At 46.1% G+C, this 19,609-nt stretch overlaps 1 protein-coding gene across 1 annotated transcript in view; it reads right to left on the reverse strand.

Annotated features, from left to right (window-relative positions):
• Nucleotides 1–472: 472 nt before the first annotated feature.
• The window catches only part of engase (endo-beta-N-acetylglucosaminidase), a 64,828-nt gene continuing 45,691 nt past the window's right edge, over nt 473–19,609 (reverse strand). The window contains exons 11-14 of the mRNA XM_072483400.1: nt 12,993–13,141; nt 9,908–10,001; nt 2,186–2,300; nt 473–931 (exon numbers count right to left, since the gene is read on the reverse strand). Coding sequence (XP_072339501.1) covers nt 518–931; nt 2,186–2,300; nt 9,908–10,001; nt 12,993–13,141 — 772 coding nt within the window. The 3' untranslated portion in view covers nt 473–517. The remainder of the gene's footprint in view (nt 932–2,185; nt 2,301–9,907; nt 10,002–12,992; nt 13,142–19,609) is intronic.

The following is a 19,609-nucleotide window of genomic DNA, read 5'->3' on the forward strand; positions in this document are numbered from 1 at the left end:
TACAGAACAGAAGACGACCAATCACCAGACAGAACACCAGAGGGGGGGCTTCCAACTATAAAACACACGTGGCATCAGCACTCTGCCTCTTTCCACTGGTGACAACTGTAGTGACAGTCAGGGTGTACAAATCATTCAACACCTTCTAAACGTGGATCAGAGCTAGCCTGGTCTAGATAGTTAATGTTAGTTTACTTAGAGTAGTGGAGAGTCAACCCACAGGCAGCTGTGTGCTTCGTTACTGAAGTTCAATAAATCTTATTGAACCAACGCCTACGTTTGGTGTATGCTTGATCATTTAACTGCATCGTGTTGCAGTCCGTGTTACCCCAGGATGAATAACACGACAAAGAGTTTGAGGCTTTGAGGGATACAAGTTGGCAACGTTGCTCTGTGCGCCTAAATCAGAAAAGCAAAGCAACCCAATACAGGTGAAGTGACTAATGAAAATTTCCAGCCATGATCATACGAATACAAACTAACAGAACTGACTTTATTATCTTTTCGAACAGCAATACTACTGTACATTATCAGTTCCTTGGGAATGTGTGTAATTTAAAGTTAACCTTCCACATGCTGATTGAGGTAATGCAAAACCTGCCCGAGTCACTGGCTGAACTCGGAATTCGACATGACGGGATGTGCCTATTGGAGCCTGGTGAAGTATCAAATCCACCACACGGTAAAGGTTCGCATTTGTTCGGCCAACACAAACCATCTGAGAGTCTGTACCCTTTTGTTTTTTGTGGTAGTTCAGTCCTCGACTATATATCTTGAAGCAACTTGCTGTGTTTGGCGGATAGGTCCACTGCAGTGTAGCACTCAGGTACAGCTGGTCTGTAGCTTCAGGGACCTTTTTCCATGAAATATCGAAGACTGTAAGTTTTTCAACTGGCTTCTGTTCCACACGCAGTCTCGCTATATCCAGGACCTTAAACAAAGCACATCATTCATTTATCCATTCGGAAACTACCGAATGCTTCTTACAACTACAAAACAGGCATTTTTATTATTGTAAACAACTACAAGCAGAGTGTGAATCACCCTTAATCTATTTATTTCTCCATTTACAATTTAAACTTTTATAAATCCCTGGTCAGGTCCCAGCTGGAGTGCTGTGTACAACTCTGGACATCACTATTTAAGAAGGATGTTAAGGCCTTGGAAAGGTTACAGGGGAATGAGGGACTTTAGTTATGTGGTGAGATTGCAGAAGTTGGGATTGTTCAATACAGGTATTCAAAATGATAAGGGGTGTCAACAGAGCAGAGCAGGGTGGGAGAAACAAGTTCCTCTGGAAGTGGGTTAGTAACCAGAGGTCACTGATTTCAAATACTTGGCGAAGAGACTGGAGTAAAAGTGAGTGTAGGATGTGCTACCTCTTTCTGGTTCTTTTTTTTTTTTTAATTTCAAACTGGTTTTCATTTTATCACAGCCCCCTACAAGTCGCATTTTAGTTTTGAGGACACAATTATTTGCGCAATTCTAAAAATTAAATGCATATTTGGAACCAGTGCCCTGATTTTGCAAACTGGACGGGAGTTGTGCAGATAGAGCAGAACAAGTTGGAAATAAATGATTTGCTGGGAGCTGATTCCCACAGAAACCTGTTTAAATGGAGTTAAATTGCTTGGTTGTCACATGATGATGTAATCAAATGATCCGCTCCATATACCTTCCCCAAAGTGTCACATTTGATCAATAGAATGTTCAACATTTTCAATCTTCCTCAGCGTTTGCAAAGTACCTTCTTTCCCTCAAGCACTACAAGAGTCAGACAGTATGAAATTACACTCTGACGCATATGCCTAGTTGTACTGTGCAGATGAAAACAAATGAGGACTTAAATCAGACCACTGACATGACCATAATTTGAAACCTTTTGATTTTGTAGATGGCCTCTATAAACAGGTCATGAGGAAATGGAACTGTTATTCCATAATATTTATGCGGTGCACTTTAATTGACAATAGCCGCAAAAGATCAAGCACCCATAGCTGCTGTGTAAACAGGATCTGCAAAATCAAATGATTCTCCTGGACAAGTATCCTTGTGGGGAACAGGACACACCCTTGTACAGCACCGGGAATTCTATATTCAAAAGCGTAATCACGGAAAATTGAAATACGATTTTCTGGAATTGCTTTTACCCACCCCCTCCCGCCAGCAAAGGTTCTGAAGTTACCTTGATTTCTCCAATTCTGCATTCAAACTGTACATCTTGCTCATCCTTGAGGAGGCGAGTAACGTTGACAGAGATATCCTGAAGAATGCAGTCTGTCAGTTCCAAGAGATAGAAGCTGAAAAATACAAAAAGAAAATTGCTTCTAACTGCAGCAAGGAATGGTTTCTGCTGGTTTACAAAGTTAGAAGGCAGCAAAGTGATCAAAGTAAAATTAGTGCAATTAGCCAATCTCAGCTGTGGGGAGGGACTACTTTGAAAAGGAGCAAGAAAGTTATTTCAGTGTCCTGGACAATATTTACCCCTCAACCCATCTCTTTTTTTAAAAAAAAATTCCAATTAAGGGGCAATTTAGCATGGCCAATTCACCTACCCTGTACATCTTTGTGTTGTGGGGGTGAGACCCACACAGACACAGTCAACCCACACCTCTAAAAACAGTTTAGTCTTTCATTTATCTTATTGTTATTTGTGGAATCTTGTGCCCAAATTACTGCTGTGTTTCCCTCCCCTTCAAAAATCGACTGCGAAACACGTTAGGATATGCTGAACTTGTGAAAGATGCTAAAAATGCAAGTTAGTTGTTCTTTGTATTAAGTAAGAAGTCTTACAACACCAGGTTAAAGTCCAACAGGTTTGTTTCGAATCACTAGCTTTCAGAGCACTGCTCCTTCCTCAGGTGGAGGAGCAGTGCTCCGAAAGCTGGTGATTCAAAACAAACCTGTTGGACTTTAACCTGGTGTTGTAAGACTTCTTACTGTGCCCACCCCAGTCCAACGCCGGCATCTCCGCATCTTTTTATTAAGGCTTATCTACAAGTCGTCATCTGTGGTGTACGTTATTTTTGAACCCCGTGTTATAATAGTCTGCAGGGCAACACGGTGGCACAGTGGGTAGCACAGCTGCCTCACAGCGCCAGGGGCAAGACTTTGATTTCGGCCTTGGGTGACTGTGGGGAGTTTCCACATTCTCCCCGTATCTGCCTGGGGTTTTCTCCGAGTGCTCTTGTTTCCCCCGACAGTCCAAAAATGTGCACTTGTGGTGGACTGGCCATTCCAAATTGAATCGTCATAAAAATGTCTTTTAGTGATGGAAACCTGCCATCCTTACCTGGTCTCAGCCAACGGGACTCCAGACCTACAGTAACACGGTTGACTCTTAATTTCCCTCTGAAGCAGGCCAGCAAGCTACTATTAAACCACTATATTAAGACCAGACCGGACAACCCGAGGTCTAGCTAGACACTGGAATACTATACTCAATTCTAGAAAGATTTCCTCACCAACATTGAGGGACCGCTGTGAAAGTTGGGAGAGCTGTACCGGAGACGACTCAAGGAAAATCCTGACATACACATATTCATAAAATCACAACTTTCAGCCAATGTTTCACACTCTTCCATCACAATCCCTCGGTATGTTCACTCCAACAGGTGACAGCACAGTGGTATAGTCAAAAAGGAACGGCCTTGGGAGTCTTCAACACAGGCTCCGGATGCTACTGTAGTCTCAGGGACAAGGAAATCTCCTGCTGACTACCGGCAACCGCCCTCCCTTTGCTGATGAATCAGTACTCCTTCATGTTGAACACCACTTGGCAGAAGCACTGAAGGCCCAGAATGTACTCTGGGTGGGGAACTTTAATATGTATCACCAAGAATGACTGGTCACAGCAGTATTCACCAAACTGGCCAAGATTGGTGATGAAAACCAAGACAAGGGAAAAACCCTATTTGATTACATCCTCACCAATCCGTCTGTCCATGACAATGACCCCCCTGTCCTGTCTTCACAATGAGGACATCCTCCACTGTGTCATGCAACACTACCGCCGTGCCAAATTGAATTAGATTCAGAACAGATATAGCAGCAAAAACTAGACATCCATGAGGTGCGACAGACTACCACGAGCAGCAGAATTGTATTCCGTCCAGCAGATCCCTCACTCTACTGTTACCATCAAGCCAGAGAACCAATTCTGGCTAAATGAGTACAGGAGAGCAAGCCAGGAGCAGCACAAGGCACAGCTAAAAAACAAGGTGCTAACCTGCACTACAACACAGAAATACATGCATGTTAAACAGCACAAGTAGCATCCTATGGGCAGAGCTAAACTATCCTAAAACCAACAGATCACTCTGCAGTCCTGCCAAATCCAGTCATGGATGGTGGTGGATACTTTTACAAGAGGAGGAGGCAGAACCATAAACATGTCCGCCTTGAACAAAAGCATGATTGCAAAAGACAAAAAACACTCAAAATTGAAATGCTGAGTGGATGATCCATTGCAGCCTCCTCCAGAGGTCCTTAATATCACGGATGCCAATCTTCAGCTAATTCAATTCACTCCACGGGATATCAAGAATGTGGAGTAAGGTGGATACTGCAAAAGCAATGGGCCAAGACAACCTTCCTGCAGGTTGCTGCTCCAGCACTGGCCAGGTACCTAGCCAACCTAATCCAATAAAGCTACCACACTAGCATCTATCCAACTAACATGGAAATTGCCCAGGCATGTCAGTCCCAAAAAAGCAGGCCAAATCCAATTTGGTTAATTATCACCTCATCAGTCTACCCTTAAATCAACATGGAAACGATGGAAGGTGCCATTGACAGAGCTAACAAGTGGCATTTAATCGCCAATGACCTGCTCCTTGATGCTCAGCTTGAGTTCCACTGGGACCACTCAGTGCCAGATCTCACTACAACCTTGGCCAAAAATGAGGTGAGGCGCGTACCTCTGTCTTTGGCATGAAGATAGCATTTAACCAAGTGTGATCAAGGAGTCCTGGCAAAACTCTACGGCAACAGGAAATCAAGGGCTAATTCTCCGCTGGCTAGAGTCATACCTAGCACAAAGGAAAATGACTGGGGTTGTTTAAGGCCCAATCAGTCCAGCCCAGGACATCACTGTAGGTGTTCCTTGAGGCAGTTTTGCAGGACCAACCATCTTCAGTTGCTTCACCAATGGCTTTTCCTCTATCATATAGTCAGAGGTTGTTGCCAATCGCCACCAGAGTCAGCAATAATGTTGCCAATTAATAATGATGCTCTTTAGAGTCGCCAGGTATCAAATGATACCACCACAAGGCTTTACCAGATATCGATCAAAGGACCACACAACCAGTTAGTCAGTTCAAGTTCAAAGATGGTTTATTTACACACAAGGATTACTTCGACATGCAACATAAAACACTATAAGTTAAACTACACCTAACAACTACAATAACCTATACTTAACTTCAGGGCAACTGGCTCAATGCAGATGGACAAGACATTTGTCCGGATCTTGCGTGGCTGGGTGGAGGAAGTGGCTCTGTTTCTGCTGGGCTCATCCGGCTGGTAGCGATAGTTGGTCTTGAACTTGTCTGTCTGGTTGTTATGCTGCAATTGGGTTGGCATAGGCCGGATCCAAGAGAGACCGAGCACATGGCTGTGTCTCTTCTTATCCCTCTGGGATTTCACGCTCTTTGGGGCGGTCCTTAACTTGGACCCAATAATTCGACAGGCTTCAATCACTGTGTTCGATTTTGGCCAATAAAGGGGCGGGTGCCTTGATGGCTGGGCATGTCCTTAGCGGTCATTGACCGTGGGTGTTTGGGCTCCCCGAGTAAAGGGAGTGGCGCCGATTAGTCTGTATCTGTATTGGTTATCTGAGTACAGTTCTTTTGTTCTGGGGAAATGGGCCATTAGAATGCAAACGAGCGGGGGTTTCGATCGCGTCTAGCTATCTGGGTTGCAAATATACACACAAGCTCTGAGTCTGTCTGAGTCCTGGGTTGGCCATAATTCCCATGGTCCTTTGCAGGTGGCCATCTGAGATGGCTACAAGGTGAAGATGTTTTCTGATGATTGCCCAGTCCAGTGTTCAGTTCCATTTACAATTCTTCAAATAATGAAGCAGTTAGTGCCCGTATGCAGTAAGACCTGGACAATCTTCTGGCTTGGGTTGATGCGATAATTAACATTTGCACCACACAAGTGCCAAGCAACGATCATTTCCAATTGTAGAGAATCTAACCATCTCCCGATCACATTAAATCTCCCACTAGCAACATCCTAGTGGTCACAAGTGACCAGAAACTGAACTGAACTGAACCAGCTATAATGGCTACAAGAGGCTGGGAATTCTGTGGCAAGTAACTTACCACCTGATTCTCCAAAGCCGGTCCACCATTTACAAGTCAGGAGTGTGAAGGAATACTCTCCATTAGCCTGGATCAGTACAACTGGAACAACATTCAGGAAGCTCAACAGCATCCAGTTCAAAGCATCCCGCTTGATCAATACCCTGTCAAACATCTTAACCTTTCACTCCTTTTACCATGGGTGCAATGTGGCTGCAGTGTTTACAATGAGTCAAATTTACTGTTCAGCACATAGGAGTCTTCCCAATGCTTTAGGAACCAACCGTGTGATTCTACTGATTCTTCCGTGTAAATAAAAACCAGTTGCCTTGATACAAGGAAAATCAAATGCATCAAAGCTCAAACATTTTCGGGATTAACTGAAACACAGCTCCGCCCAAAATAGAAGCAAAATACTGCAGATGCTGGAAATCTGAAATAAAATTGTAATGGTGTAGCGTGCCTAATCAGTCTGGTAAACCTTCGCTGCACTCTCTTCATAGCAAGAACATCCTTCCTCAGGCAAGGACACCAAAACAGCACACAAAACCCGAGGTGTGGCCTCACCAACATCCTATACAATTGCAGTAAAACATCCCTATTCCTATACTCAAATCCTCTCGCTATGAAGGCCAACGTACCATTTGCTTTCTTTACTGCCTGCTGTACCTGCACGCTTACTTTCAGTGACTAATGCACGAGAACACCAAGGTCTCGCTTAGTATTCGCCTCTCTCAATTTACATCCAAATAATAATCTGCCTTCCTATTTTTGCTACCAAAGTGGATAACCTCATATTTGTCCACATTATACTGCATCTGCCATGCGTGTGCCCACTCACTCAGCCTGTCCAAATCCCGCTGAAGCATCTCCACATCCTCCTCACAGCTCACCCTCCCACCCAACTTTGTATCATCTGAAAATTTTGAAATAATACATTCAGTTTCCTTGTCCAAATCATTAATATATAATGTGAACAGTTGGGATCCCTGCGATAGACCACTAGCACTGCCTGCAAATCGGAAAAAGACCCATTTATTCCAACTCTTTGCTTCCTGTCTGTTAACCAGCTTTCTATCCATCTCAAGACACTACAAGCAACCCCATGGGCTTTAACTTTACATAGTAATCTGCTATGTGAGACCTTGTCAAAAGCCTTTTGAAACTCTACACAAACCACATCCACAACTTCTCCCTGGTCAACTCTACTATAGAATTTACAGTGCAGAAGGAGGCCATTCGGCCCATCGAGTCTGCACCGGCTCTTGGAAAGAGCACCCCACCCAAGGTCAACACCGCCACCCCATCCCCATAACCCAGTAACCCCACCCAACACTAAGGGCAATTTTGGACACTAAGGGCAATTTATCATGGCCAATCCACCTAACCTGCACATCTTTGGACTGTGGGAGGAAACCGGAGCACCCGGAGGAAACCCACGCACACACGGGGAGGATGTGCAGACTCCGCACAGACAGTGACCCAAGCCGGAATCGAACCTGGGACCCTGGAGCTGTGAAGCAATTGTGCTATCCACAAGGCTACCGTGCTGCCCCTAGCTACTAGCTACACCTTCAAAGAATTCTAGTAGGTTTGTCATGCACGATTTCCCTTGCTGACTTTATCGGATTACACCACTGCTTTCCAAATGCTTGGCTATGAAATCCTTGATAATGGACTCTTGCAACTTCCCTACTACCGACCTTCGGCTCACTAATCTATAGTCTCCTGTTTTCTCTCTATCTCCCTTTTTGAATAGCAGACTTATATTAGCTATCTTCCAATCTGTTGGAACCATCCCAGAGTACAATGAATTTTGGAAAATGACCACCAATGGATCTACTATTTCTCGAGCTACTTCCTTAAGTACTCTGGGGTGAAGATTATCAGGCCCTGGAGATTTATCTGCCTTCATTCCCATTAATTTCCTCAAAACCATTTCTCTACTAATACCGATCTCCTTGAGCTTCTCACTAAAATTGTGTTTCACAGAATTCTGCTCAGTCCGCAGCATGACCCTGACATTCCCATTGCTTGCCATTTCCACACAGCATCTTGCTCTCATGTCCACATGTCCATCTTTGGCCTGTTGCAATGTTTCAGTGAAGACCAATGCAAACCGGAGGAGCAGAACCGTGGGCGAGATTCTCCGACCCCCCGCCGGGTCGGAGAATCGCCGGGGGCTGGCGTGAATCCCGCCCCTGCCGGTTGCCGAATTCTCCGGCACCGGAGATTCGGCGGGGGCGGGAATCGCGCCGCGCCAGTTGGCGGCCCCCCCCCCCCCCCCGGGATTCTCCGGCCCTGACGGCCCGAAGTCCCGCAGCTAAAATGCCTGTCCCGCCGGCGTAGATTAAACCACCTACCTTACCGGCGGGACAAGGTGGCGCGGGCAGGCTCCGGGATCCTGGGGGGGGGGCGCGGGGCGATCTAGCCCCGGGGGGTGCCCCCACAGTGGCCTGGCCCGCGATCGGGGCCCATCGATCCGCGGGCGGGCCTGTGCCGTGGGGGCACTCTTTTCCTTCCGCCTTCGACACGGTCTCCACCATGGCGGAGGAGGAAGAGACTCCCTCCACTGCGCATGCGCGGGAATGCCGTCAGCGGCCGCTAATGCTCCCGCGCATGCGCCGCCCGGGGCTGTCATTTCCGCGCCAGCTGGCGGGGCACCAAAGGCCTTTTCCGCCAGCTGGCGGGGCGGAAATCCGTCCAGGGCGGGCCTAGCCCCTTAAGGTTGGGGCTCGGCCCCCAAAGATGCGGAGCATTCCGCACCTTTGGGGCGGCGCGATGCCCGACTGATTTGCGCCGTTTTGGGCGCCAGTCGGCAGACATCGCGCCGATACCGGAGAATTTCGCCCCTTATCTTCCGACTAGGCTCGTTATACCCTCGGGACTCAACACTGAGTTCACCAACGTTAGACTTTGACCGATGTCATTCGCCTTAATCCTTTGTTCCATCCAAAAATGTTTTTCTCTTACACTCCCACCCCTCACCCCTTACTGGGCCAACTGTCACTAGTTCTTAAGATTTGCTTTCACTGAGCACTAACCTTGTTCTCCTATTAATACATCTATCTTACCTAGTGCCACTCATCAGAACCTTCCAGTCTTTGACACAGCCAATAACACTTAATCGGTCTTGTGCCCACATATCTTTGTTGCAATTTCTCCTAGCTCCCATCTGTCACTGACTTTCTACCTTGCTCTAACTCATCTTATATAGTAATATAATGCATCACATTTCTCCCTCTCTTTAGCTCTGAAGAAGCATCACACAGACTCAAAACGCTAACTCTTTCTCTCTCCACAGATGCTGACAGATCTGCTGAGTTTTTCCAGCATTTTCAGTTTTTATTCCACCCGAAATGATCACGCTTTGACAACTTTGCATCCGGGCAACTGATGCTAAAATTTAATTTCACATGCACCATTACTCTTCAGTCAAACAGGATCAATGTTTCACCCCAAGGCTGATGTATGCAATATATAATGTGATGAATAAATCACTGGGGAAGAAGTCACAAGTTGTGGGTCATTACTACTGCACATAACTATATGCCCTCTCAATCCACAAATACATTACTAGCACTTGCACATAGACTCACCTAGTTGTCCATCCCTCGGGGTTCCATGGGGCACAGTTCTGAATAAACTTTTGAACAAGGGCATTATCCTCAGGAAGTGGTGATGGTTTCAGTACTGTAAGAGTACAAAACATGCAAAATAATAATTAATGAAGAACTTACTAGACAAACCTCTGACTGATGAGATTGTTTGAAAAATAACTTGAAGTCTGGTCAACTGGCTACTTATAGAAGAATAGGCTACCGTGGAGCAATCATCTAATACCACGTTATAGTGTGATCAATGTAAGAAATTGATATATATTATATATCATATTTATGGCAGTAATGTCATTAAAAGCATGAGTCAAAGCATATATTTATTGCAGTAATATTATTGAAGAATCTCGGTTAAATTATCCAGACTGCGTGTCTGCTAAAGCTGTAATTAAGAAGACGTAAAAGGTAAGGTCATGATTCATTGCAACCACTTACTGGGTTACAGATAAAGGGCTAATGGAATATTGTTATGATTGCTGTATTTTCCCTGGAGTGTAGAAGCAAGTTATCTGTTTAACTTTAGCATTTGAACATTTGGATTGCTTACTTGGAGTTGGTAGCAGGTATAGATAGTAAGTTTCAGTTTTTCCTCGCATTTAAAAATTTTAATTTATAAATGTAAAGCTATTTCTTTGATGTTAATGTGCTAATTTCTGTGTTTAAATTAAAGTTTGTTTCAACATAAAAGTTTAGGCAGCACGGTAGCACAAGTGGATACCACTGTTGCTTCACAGCGCCAGGGTCCCAGGTTCGATTCCCTGCTGGGTCACTGTCTGTGCGGAGTCTGCACGTTCTCCCAGTGTCTGCGTGGGTTTCCTCCGGGTGCTCCGGTTTCCTCCCACAGTCCAAAGACCTGCAGATTAGGTGGATTGGCCATGCTAAATTGCCCTTAGTGACCAAAAAAGGTTAGGAGGGGTTATTGGGTTACGGGGATAGGGTGGCAGTGAGGGCTTAAGTGGGTCAGTGCAGACTCGATGGGCCGAATGGCCTCCTTCTGCACTGTATGTTCTATGCTCTATACCTAATGGTCAGAGTCACAGAGTCATCACATCTGGGCTGAAGGACCCTTTCCTCACAGTTTTACAAATTAAAAACAAAATTGTTTGGGATTCTTGTCTGGTATCCTAACAAATGTTTGGGTTTGGTCCGGTATCCTAACAGTAGGGTGGCATTATAACAGTGACAGGACAGGCTATCATGCCTAGAGTGTTGTCGAATGGCAGAAGATGCAGGAGCATTCAAGCGTATTTATGAAGAACAAGCAATCGGACATTTAAACTACGCAGAACCATAGAATGGTTTAGCCAGCCATACCGCCAGTCAAGTTCCTGTCGTCTCTCTGACAGGACTTTAAAACTGTAGACTGACACAAACTTGCTTCGCAGCATTGTCAAACATTTTTAGTTTTAATTCATTTGTACAGGATGTGGGCTCCTCGGGTTAGACCAGCATTTGTGGCCCATCCTTAATTGCCCTCAGGAAGGTGGCGGTGAGCTGCCTTCTTGAATCTCTGAGTCAATGTGGTGTACGTACACCCACTGTGCCATTAGAGAGGGAGTTCCAGAATCTTGACCCAGCGACAGTGAAGGAACAGCAATATATTTCCAAGCCGTGGGGTGGGTGACTTGGAGGGGAACTTCCAGTTGGTGTTATTCCCATGTGTCTGCTGTCTTGTCCTTCTGGATGGCAGTGGTCGTGGGTTTGGAAGTTGCTGCCTAAGGACCTTGGTGAGTACCTGCATCGCATCTTGTAGATGGTACACAAGGCTGCTAATGTGCGTTGGTGATGGAGGGAGTAAATGTTTGTGGAAGGGGTGCACTATAGCTGTAGTGTTCAACCTTATCACTGTAACAAGGTCCAATTTACCCCAAAAATCTGGCATCTATTTTGGACAAGAAACGCCCTGAACCTTTTCATTCGGAATCAGCACTGACTCAACAAAGTCCAACCCTCAGTAAATTTCAGTATTTTTAATTTCAGTAACTTTTTAGACACCTGCAGCTTGTAGTGCTATGCCTCAATTACTTGCAAACAACCTCTCGTTGTACTGAAAAATTACTTTCACAAGTGTAGAGTCTCATTCCTTCAAATTTTAATTATTGTTGGATATTTGGAAAAAACATTTTTGACCCAGATCCCCCATAGAGAATTCCATGCTGTCTTGGCTTTCTACCAGTAATTACAGTAAAAAGGCCCACAGAAGGTCTGTGGGCAATTGGATGTCTAGTCTATGGCGAGTGGTGTTCATTCACTGCCCACTCCAAAATCTGAGCCAATAAATTTTTTCTTGGACATCCATGTGAATCAACATCAAAATAAGAAATATCGATCAGACGGCCTGTCATTTGGGAATTGCAGCTCATCAGGTTCCTGAAGCTAATGGGAAAAGGCAAAGTGGAGTCACCACAGCCAAGTGCTGGATCAAGCCTTCTGCACAAGGACTGAATAGAATCACTAAATAGGATCTTTAGGCTTGGATGAAATGTGTGTTTATCCAGACTGCAACAAAAAGAAACTGGCCAAATAGTTGTGTGTGTTTTGGAGCCATCTCTGTAGAGTAAACAGAGCAACTCTCCATGCTGTGTATTGTACCACAATGACATCTGCGGTCTCCACAATATACCACACCTGAAGCTTAGTCTGATATTTCCGATCGGCCAAATGCAGCAGATGTTTAAATGGCGATGAATTGGGAAATCGTATTGAGGTTATATCGTAGATAACAAATTTCTATTGAATTCCGTTTTCTTTCTTCAGACGAAGGATAAATAAATTTAGGTGCTGAAGAAAAAAGTCAAAGGAGCAGCATTGGCAGAAGCTGCAGAGCATTCTGTGCTCAACCCATGGGAGGGCTCAGGGGATAAATAAACACACACACATACACACACAGCACTGGTGCTGAATTTCCATGCAATAAACTCTGAAAGTAATTTCTATGAACATATAATAGCTTCAGATTTCAAGGAATTAATCCATTGTCAGTTTTAGTACATTTATTATAGTACGGTGTTCCAGGCTGGTATTTTACACAGACAGAAACACTCAGCTCCATTTCCACTTGACTTACCATCAACTGTAAGAGCCATCTCAGAATTGCACTGCGAGAGGGGGCGGATTGTCAGCTCTGGCCTCACAACAACTTTGGCGCCATCTTCTAACTTATAGACAAAGGCCACAAAAACTTTGGGAGGACTCGGGAGCTGCAAACTAAATAACCTGTGGAGATCAAATTGTCGAAATGTAACACATGGTATTTAGAACGAATAGTCACACAAAGGTGGTCATAGAGATGGGCCTGACTCACCCCACCTCCGGAACAAATATTCAACCATCCAGGCATTTTCTTCCAAGGCGAGTTTGCAGAGCCGGGAATTTTCCCGACTCTCCCCTCCCGATCCAGGAGCAAAACTCCAGGCCCGTGTGTTTTCCCTTCACTGGATAGATAAAGTCTTGACCTCTGGCTCCCATGATGTCGAGAGATTCACCAACTGAGGTGACATTCAAAGTGAATGTCCCTCCTAGGTGACTACTTCCCTGGAAACACACTCGTATAGGCCAAAATAAATAACCCAATTACAATATATCCTGCTAGTGCTTCTGAAATGTCGGTACGTGCTAACAATTCCCCATTGTCTCAAACAAACATGAGTAACAGTTTGATGGCTGTCACTTCACCCGTGGGTGTTTATTAATGTACCTAATCTGCTGGATCTGTACAAATTAATATTTACACGACCAAATCTAAATTCAACTCAAAGATATGTCAAACTAAAAATTCCTTCTAGATCAAGTAGTCTAAAATGCCAATTTACAACAGTTGGGAGATCAGGGGCGGAATTCTCCCCCCCCCCGCCGGGTGGGAGAATCGCCCGGGCGCCGCGCGAGTCCCGCCACGCCGTCCCGACACCCGCATGTGATTCTCCCCCCCCCCCCCACCCCCAACCAGCGCTGCGCGAATCACGGCTGGCCGCTGGGAGAATCGGCGTTTGCCGTTGGTAATGGGCGAGCGGCGATTCTCCGGCCCGGGTGGGACGAGCGGCCTGCCCAATACGACAGGTTCCCACCGGCGCCATCCACACCCGGTCGCTGCCGGCGGGAACAATGCGGGAATGCTGCGGGGTGAGGAGGGTTCCTGCACCGGGGGCGGAGGGGGGGCTCAAAAGGGGTCTGGCCCGCGATCGGTGCCCACCGATCGGTGGGCCGGCCTCTCTGAAGGAGTACCCCTTTCCTCCGCTGCCCCGCAAGATCGATCCGCCATCTTCTTGTTGGCCGGCCACGGGGAGGACGGCAACTGCGCATGCGCGGGTTGGCGCCGACCAACCCGCACATGCGCGGGTGACGTCATTTACGCAGCGCCGCTTTTACGTGGCGCCAAGGCCCGGCGCGGGTAAATGACGCGGCGCTGCTCCGAGCCCCCCCCCCGGGGGCGGGAGAATAGGGGGCTGGGAACGACCTCCGACGCCACTCCAGTTTTCACTCCGGCGTCGGGACTTAGTCTCCCGATGGGAGAATTGCGCCCCAGGTCATGATTTTCAACCACTGCCCATCCATTTACTGTCTGAAGGATGGATGATTGGCAGAAGAAAATCAAGTGGGACCTTGGACACCCCTGCGATGCCCAATTCAAACATCTTTAAATTGAAATTTAGCACTTCTATTCCACGCAGGCAGCAGACTGTTTAAGTATGCAAATTGTGGCTCATTGGGGACACTGACTGCCATTTTCACTTACAAATGGGAGGGTGTGCACAGAGCAGTCTAGACTAAGTTGTATCTGGCTTTGAGTGGTGTATTCATCGATGCTTCAAAGGAAAGATATTAGCTGCTCCAAAAACAGCTGAGGAATTCTCTTTTTTGGTGGGGTTGTGGATTTTGGTGGGGCCTGCTTCCAGGCTGTCCTCACTTCCCACACCCAGACCCACGCACAGCCTGCTGCATCCAGAAGGTGGGCAATTTTCTACCTCCAATAACTGGCAAGCTGCAGCAGAGTGCACGTTCAACTCATGTCTGAACCTGGAAACGGTTACCTATGAACATACGAATTAAACCCCATTCGGCCTTTCAGGCCTGCTCTGCATTTGATAAGATCATGATCGATTCTGGCTGAGATCTCAACACCATCTTCCTGCCTCATTCCTACTGATTCTCTTGTCTAACAAAAAGTCTATCCAACTCAGCCTTAAAAAATATTTAATGATCCTACCCCAACAGCTCTCTGGGGAAAATAATTGCACAGACTAAAAACCCTGAGAAAAAAAAATGTCTCCTCACCTCAATCTTAAATGGGAGACCGTTAATTTTAAACAGGCCCACCAGTTCCAGATTCCCTCACGAGACGAAACACCCTTTCAGTATCCGCCCTGTCAAGTCGCTTCAGGACCCCACGATCACCTCTCATTCTTCTAAACTCCAACAGATACAGGCCCAACCTGTCCAACCTTCCTCATAAAGATAACCCCTTTCATCCCAGGAATCAGCCTGGTGGACCTTCTTGGAATTGATCCAAAGCAATTAAGGAGGTCAAAACTATACACAGTGCTCCAGACGTGGGGCGAAATTCTCCGGAAACGGCGCGATGTCCGCCGACTGGCGCCCAAAACGGCGCAAATCAGACGGGCATCACGCCGTCCCAAAGGTGCGGAATGCTCCGCATCTTTGGGGGCCGAGCCCCAACATTGAGGGGCTAGGCCGACGCCGGACGAATTTCCACCCCGCCAGCTGGCGGAAAAGGCCTTTGGTGCCCCGCCAGCTGGCGCGGAAATGACATCTCCAGGCGGCGCATGCGTGGGAGCGTCAGCGGCCGCTGACAGCATTCCCGCGCATGCGCAGTGGAGGGAGTCTCTCCCGCCTCCGCCATGGTGGAGACCGTGGCGGAAGGGAAAGAGTGCCCCCACGGCACAGGCCCGCCCGCAGATCGGTGGGCCCCGATCGCGGGCCAGGCCACCGTGGGGGCACCCCCCGGGGCCAGATCGCCCCGCGACCCCCCCAGGACCCCGGAGCCCTCCCGCGCCGCCTTGTCCCGCCGGTAAGGTAGGTGATTTAATTTACGCCGGCGGGACAGGCATTTTAGCGGCGGGACTTCGGCCCATCCTGGCCGGAGAATCGAGCGGGGGGGCCCGCCAACCGGCGCGGCGCGATTCCCGCCCCCGCCGAATATCCGGTGCCGGAGACTTCGGCAACCGACGGGGGCGGGATTCACGCCAGCCCCCGGCGATTCTCAGACCCGGCGGGGGGTCGGAGAATTTCGCCCCAGGTCTCTATGCAACTGTAGCAAAACATCTTCACTTTCATATTCCACTCCTCTTGCAAGAAACAACAACATTCCATTTGCCTTCTTAATCGCTTGTTGTATCTGCATACCAACATTTTGTGATTCATGTACCAGGATACCTAGATCCCACTGTACCTCAGAGTTCTGTAATCTCTCTCCATTTAAATAATACAACACTTTCCTATTCGTCCTGCCAAAGAGATCAGTCACATTTTCCCACGTTACATTCCATCTGCCAGATTTCTGCCCATCCACTCATCCTATTTACACCCCTTTCAGACACTTTCTACCGTCTTTATAACTTACTCTCTCATCTTTCTTTGTGTCATTAACAAATTTAGCAACCATACATTCAGCCCCTTCACCCTTGCCAGGTCTGTATTCAAATCGGGAAGTGGGTCAGTGGCCCTAGATATGAGACCATCGCAGAAAATAAGGGACAGTTCTGTCTCAGAATGCATGGCTTTTTAAAAATTCTAATATACTTTGTTCCCAAAGATACAATTTACACAAACCTAATATTAGCAGAATCAGAAAATACTGATCTTCCTTCCTCTCCCATCGAACAGGAGAAAAGCCTGAACTTTACTTTCAATAGAATCTTCAACACAGGTCCATTTTTTCCATTGGAGGAAGGATGCTCTCCAAGCCCACTGAAATTGGATAGCACTTTCTTCAAAATGCTGTAACTCAGACGTCTTCACAGCTAAAGATGCTTTTTTTAAATATAAATTTAGAGTACCCAATTCATTATTTTCCAATTAAGGGGCAATTTTACGTGGCCAATCCACCTACCCTGCACATCTTTGGGTTGTAGGGGCAAAACCCACGCAAACATGGGTAGTATGTGCAAACTCCACACGGACAGTGACCCAGAGCCGGGATCGAACCTGGGACCTTGGCGTCATGAGACAGCAGTGCGCAACCGTGCTGTCCTGCAGCTAAAGATGTTTAACCAACATCTCTAGATTACTCATGCTGGATCATGAAGCTGAAATTCCAGGGAGCTGCCATGCTTACAAATAACACCGCAGAACCCATAATATTACTTTAGAGGAAAGGACTGGAATTCCTTTTTCTGTTTTAATAAGTCAGTTGGATGTACTAAGTCAGTTTGAAATACATCAGTAACAGTGTTCTGTATTTAATGAAACGGGAGGAAAAGTTAATACATAAAGACAACAGTAATTATGTATCGTCTTCAAAACCTGCCTGTGATTGTCACTAACAAATTAGCCTTCCTTATTTGGACAAAGAAAAGTGGCCGATGTGCATCCAATTTGATGTTATTTCCTAGCTAATTTGAAGACTGAGAATCATCATTTCCTAAAAAGTAGTTGGGAGTCTGAAAAGAGGAAGATTATACATCCAGTATGAATAAAAGCACACAACTCTACTTAGAGGAATACAACAATTGAAGACATTGTTGAGCAACAGTGAATCCAGCTCTTGCTGGAGAAAGTGGTAATCTAGTCCACTTCACATGGATTGATCCATTGGCAACAAATTTATGTGTCACATGATTTGTTGACAAATTACAGCGTGGCAGCCAGTTTGGGAATTTCACTACATTGGACACAATATATAATCGAATATGTAACGTGTACAATTTGGAATTAGTCAATGTATAATGAAGCAAATTGAACGATGGGCAGGTTAGGTGGATTGGCCATGCTAACTTGCCTCTTAGTGTCCAGGGAAGTGTAGGTCAGTGTAAGGGGATGAGATAGGATGGGATGGGGGAGTGGGTCAAGGTGGGGTGCTCTTTCAGAGGGTCAGGGCAGACTTGAGGGGCCAAATGGCCTCCTTCTGCTTCTGCACTGTAGGGATTCTATGAAGAGAATAACCTATCCTAGGTCAACACACCATTTTATTCATGGTGTAGCTGCAATCAAACTAGTCAGTATGAATTCTGTTCTTTCATGATTTATACTGTGGGGCAGGCCAGTCTTGTGCAGGTAAGTGGTTGCCAGTTCAAAGTAATTTAGAGCAACTTGTTATAACTTAAGGTTTCTCATACCCGACACAATAGGCAAGTCCTCACTCCCTATAAACCAAAACATGGCTATGCAGAAGCTAGTCCAGGTAATAAGGGTGAACACTGATGTCTTTTTATTGCTGAGATACATTCTAAAAGAGGATCTCAATGCACACTCTCAAACCCTTCCAAGTAAAGGGCAAAATAATATAGTCACAGACCCCGTAACTTTGCTTAAGAAACTACTAATTAAGATTACTAAAATAAAAAAATAAGATTCGCAATAACCAAGGAATATATCAGATGTATGTAATAATAATAATAATCTAACATGATTAACATCCAAAAGCTTTTGCTAATAACCAAATTACTTGGGACCAGGCATCTGTGAGGACTGGTTTTATTGGAGACAGATCTCACATTGAACGCTGAACCCAGTGGTACAGTGAGAAGCGGGCTGGTGAACTGACAAAAAGCAGGTCATGCATCGACCTGGTTTCAGCTAGCTACGGGCTCCAAAACTGTCACATCAACACCATAACCAAAACCCAGCCATGTGAGCCCCTGTCCTTTCAAAGGCCTGACGTCAGCCATTCCCCGATTTCCAAGATCGATCAGAGTTGAGAGTCTGGTAAATAAGATCCCACAATGAGACTGATAACATCGCTTCAAAACAACAACAACTTCTATTTATATAGCACCTTTTAATGTAATAATGAATGCCCCAAAGCATTTCAGAGGCATTATAAAACAAAGTATGGCACCGAGCTACTGGGCCAAGCTTGGTAAAAGTGGTAGGATGTTAGGGGCATCTTTAAAGGAGGAAAGCGGGTTGGAGAGGTGCAGAGGTTAACAGAGGGAATTCCAAAGCTTAGGCATCTGAAGGCGCAACCACTAATGGTGCTGCAGTTAAAGTCGGGGAAGTACAAGAGGGAATGCGAGAAGCATTGATATCCCGGAGGGTTGCAAGGATTACAGGGGGACCAAGCCATGGACAGGTTTTGAAAACGTGGATGAGAATTTTAAAATCAAGGTGTTGTCAAACTTGGAGCTAGTGTGGACGGGTGAATAAGATTTTGACAGCAGAGTTTAGCTTAACTTCAAGCTTAGAGTGGGTAGAGTGTGGGAGGTGCATTCAAACAGGAGTGCCTTCAAACAGCCAAGCTTGGAGTAACAAAGGCATGGATGAAGGACTCAGCGGCAGAGGAGTCGAATCAGGGCAGTGATGGGCAATGTTCGGGAGGCAGAAATAGGAGGTTTTACTGACAGCACGAATATGTGGTTGCATTGCGGATTCTACAGTGGATATCATTTGGGACTTTGATAAGCGCTGTTCTGGTACTGTGATAGGAGCAGAAACAAGGTAATAGAGCAAACAAAATGGATTCTAAATATTAGAAGATCATCCATATTATTAAATCACTTGGGTAAGTAG

Source organism: Scyliorhinus torazame, chromosome 18 (genome assembly GCF_047496885.1).
Source record: "Scyliorhinus torazame isolate Kashiwa2021f chromosome 18, sScyTor2.1, whole genome shotgun sequence".
Lineage (NCBI taxonomy): Eukaryota > Metazoa > Chordata > Chondrichthyes > Carcharhiniformes > Scyliorhinidae > Scyliorhinus > Scyliorhinus torazame.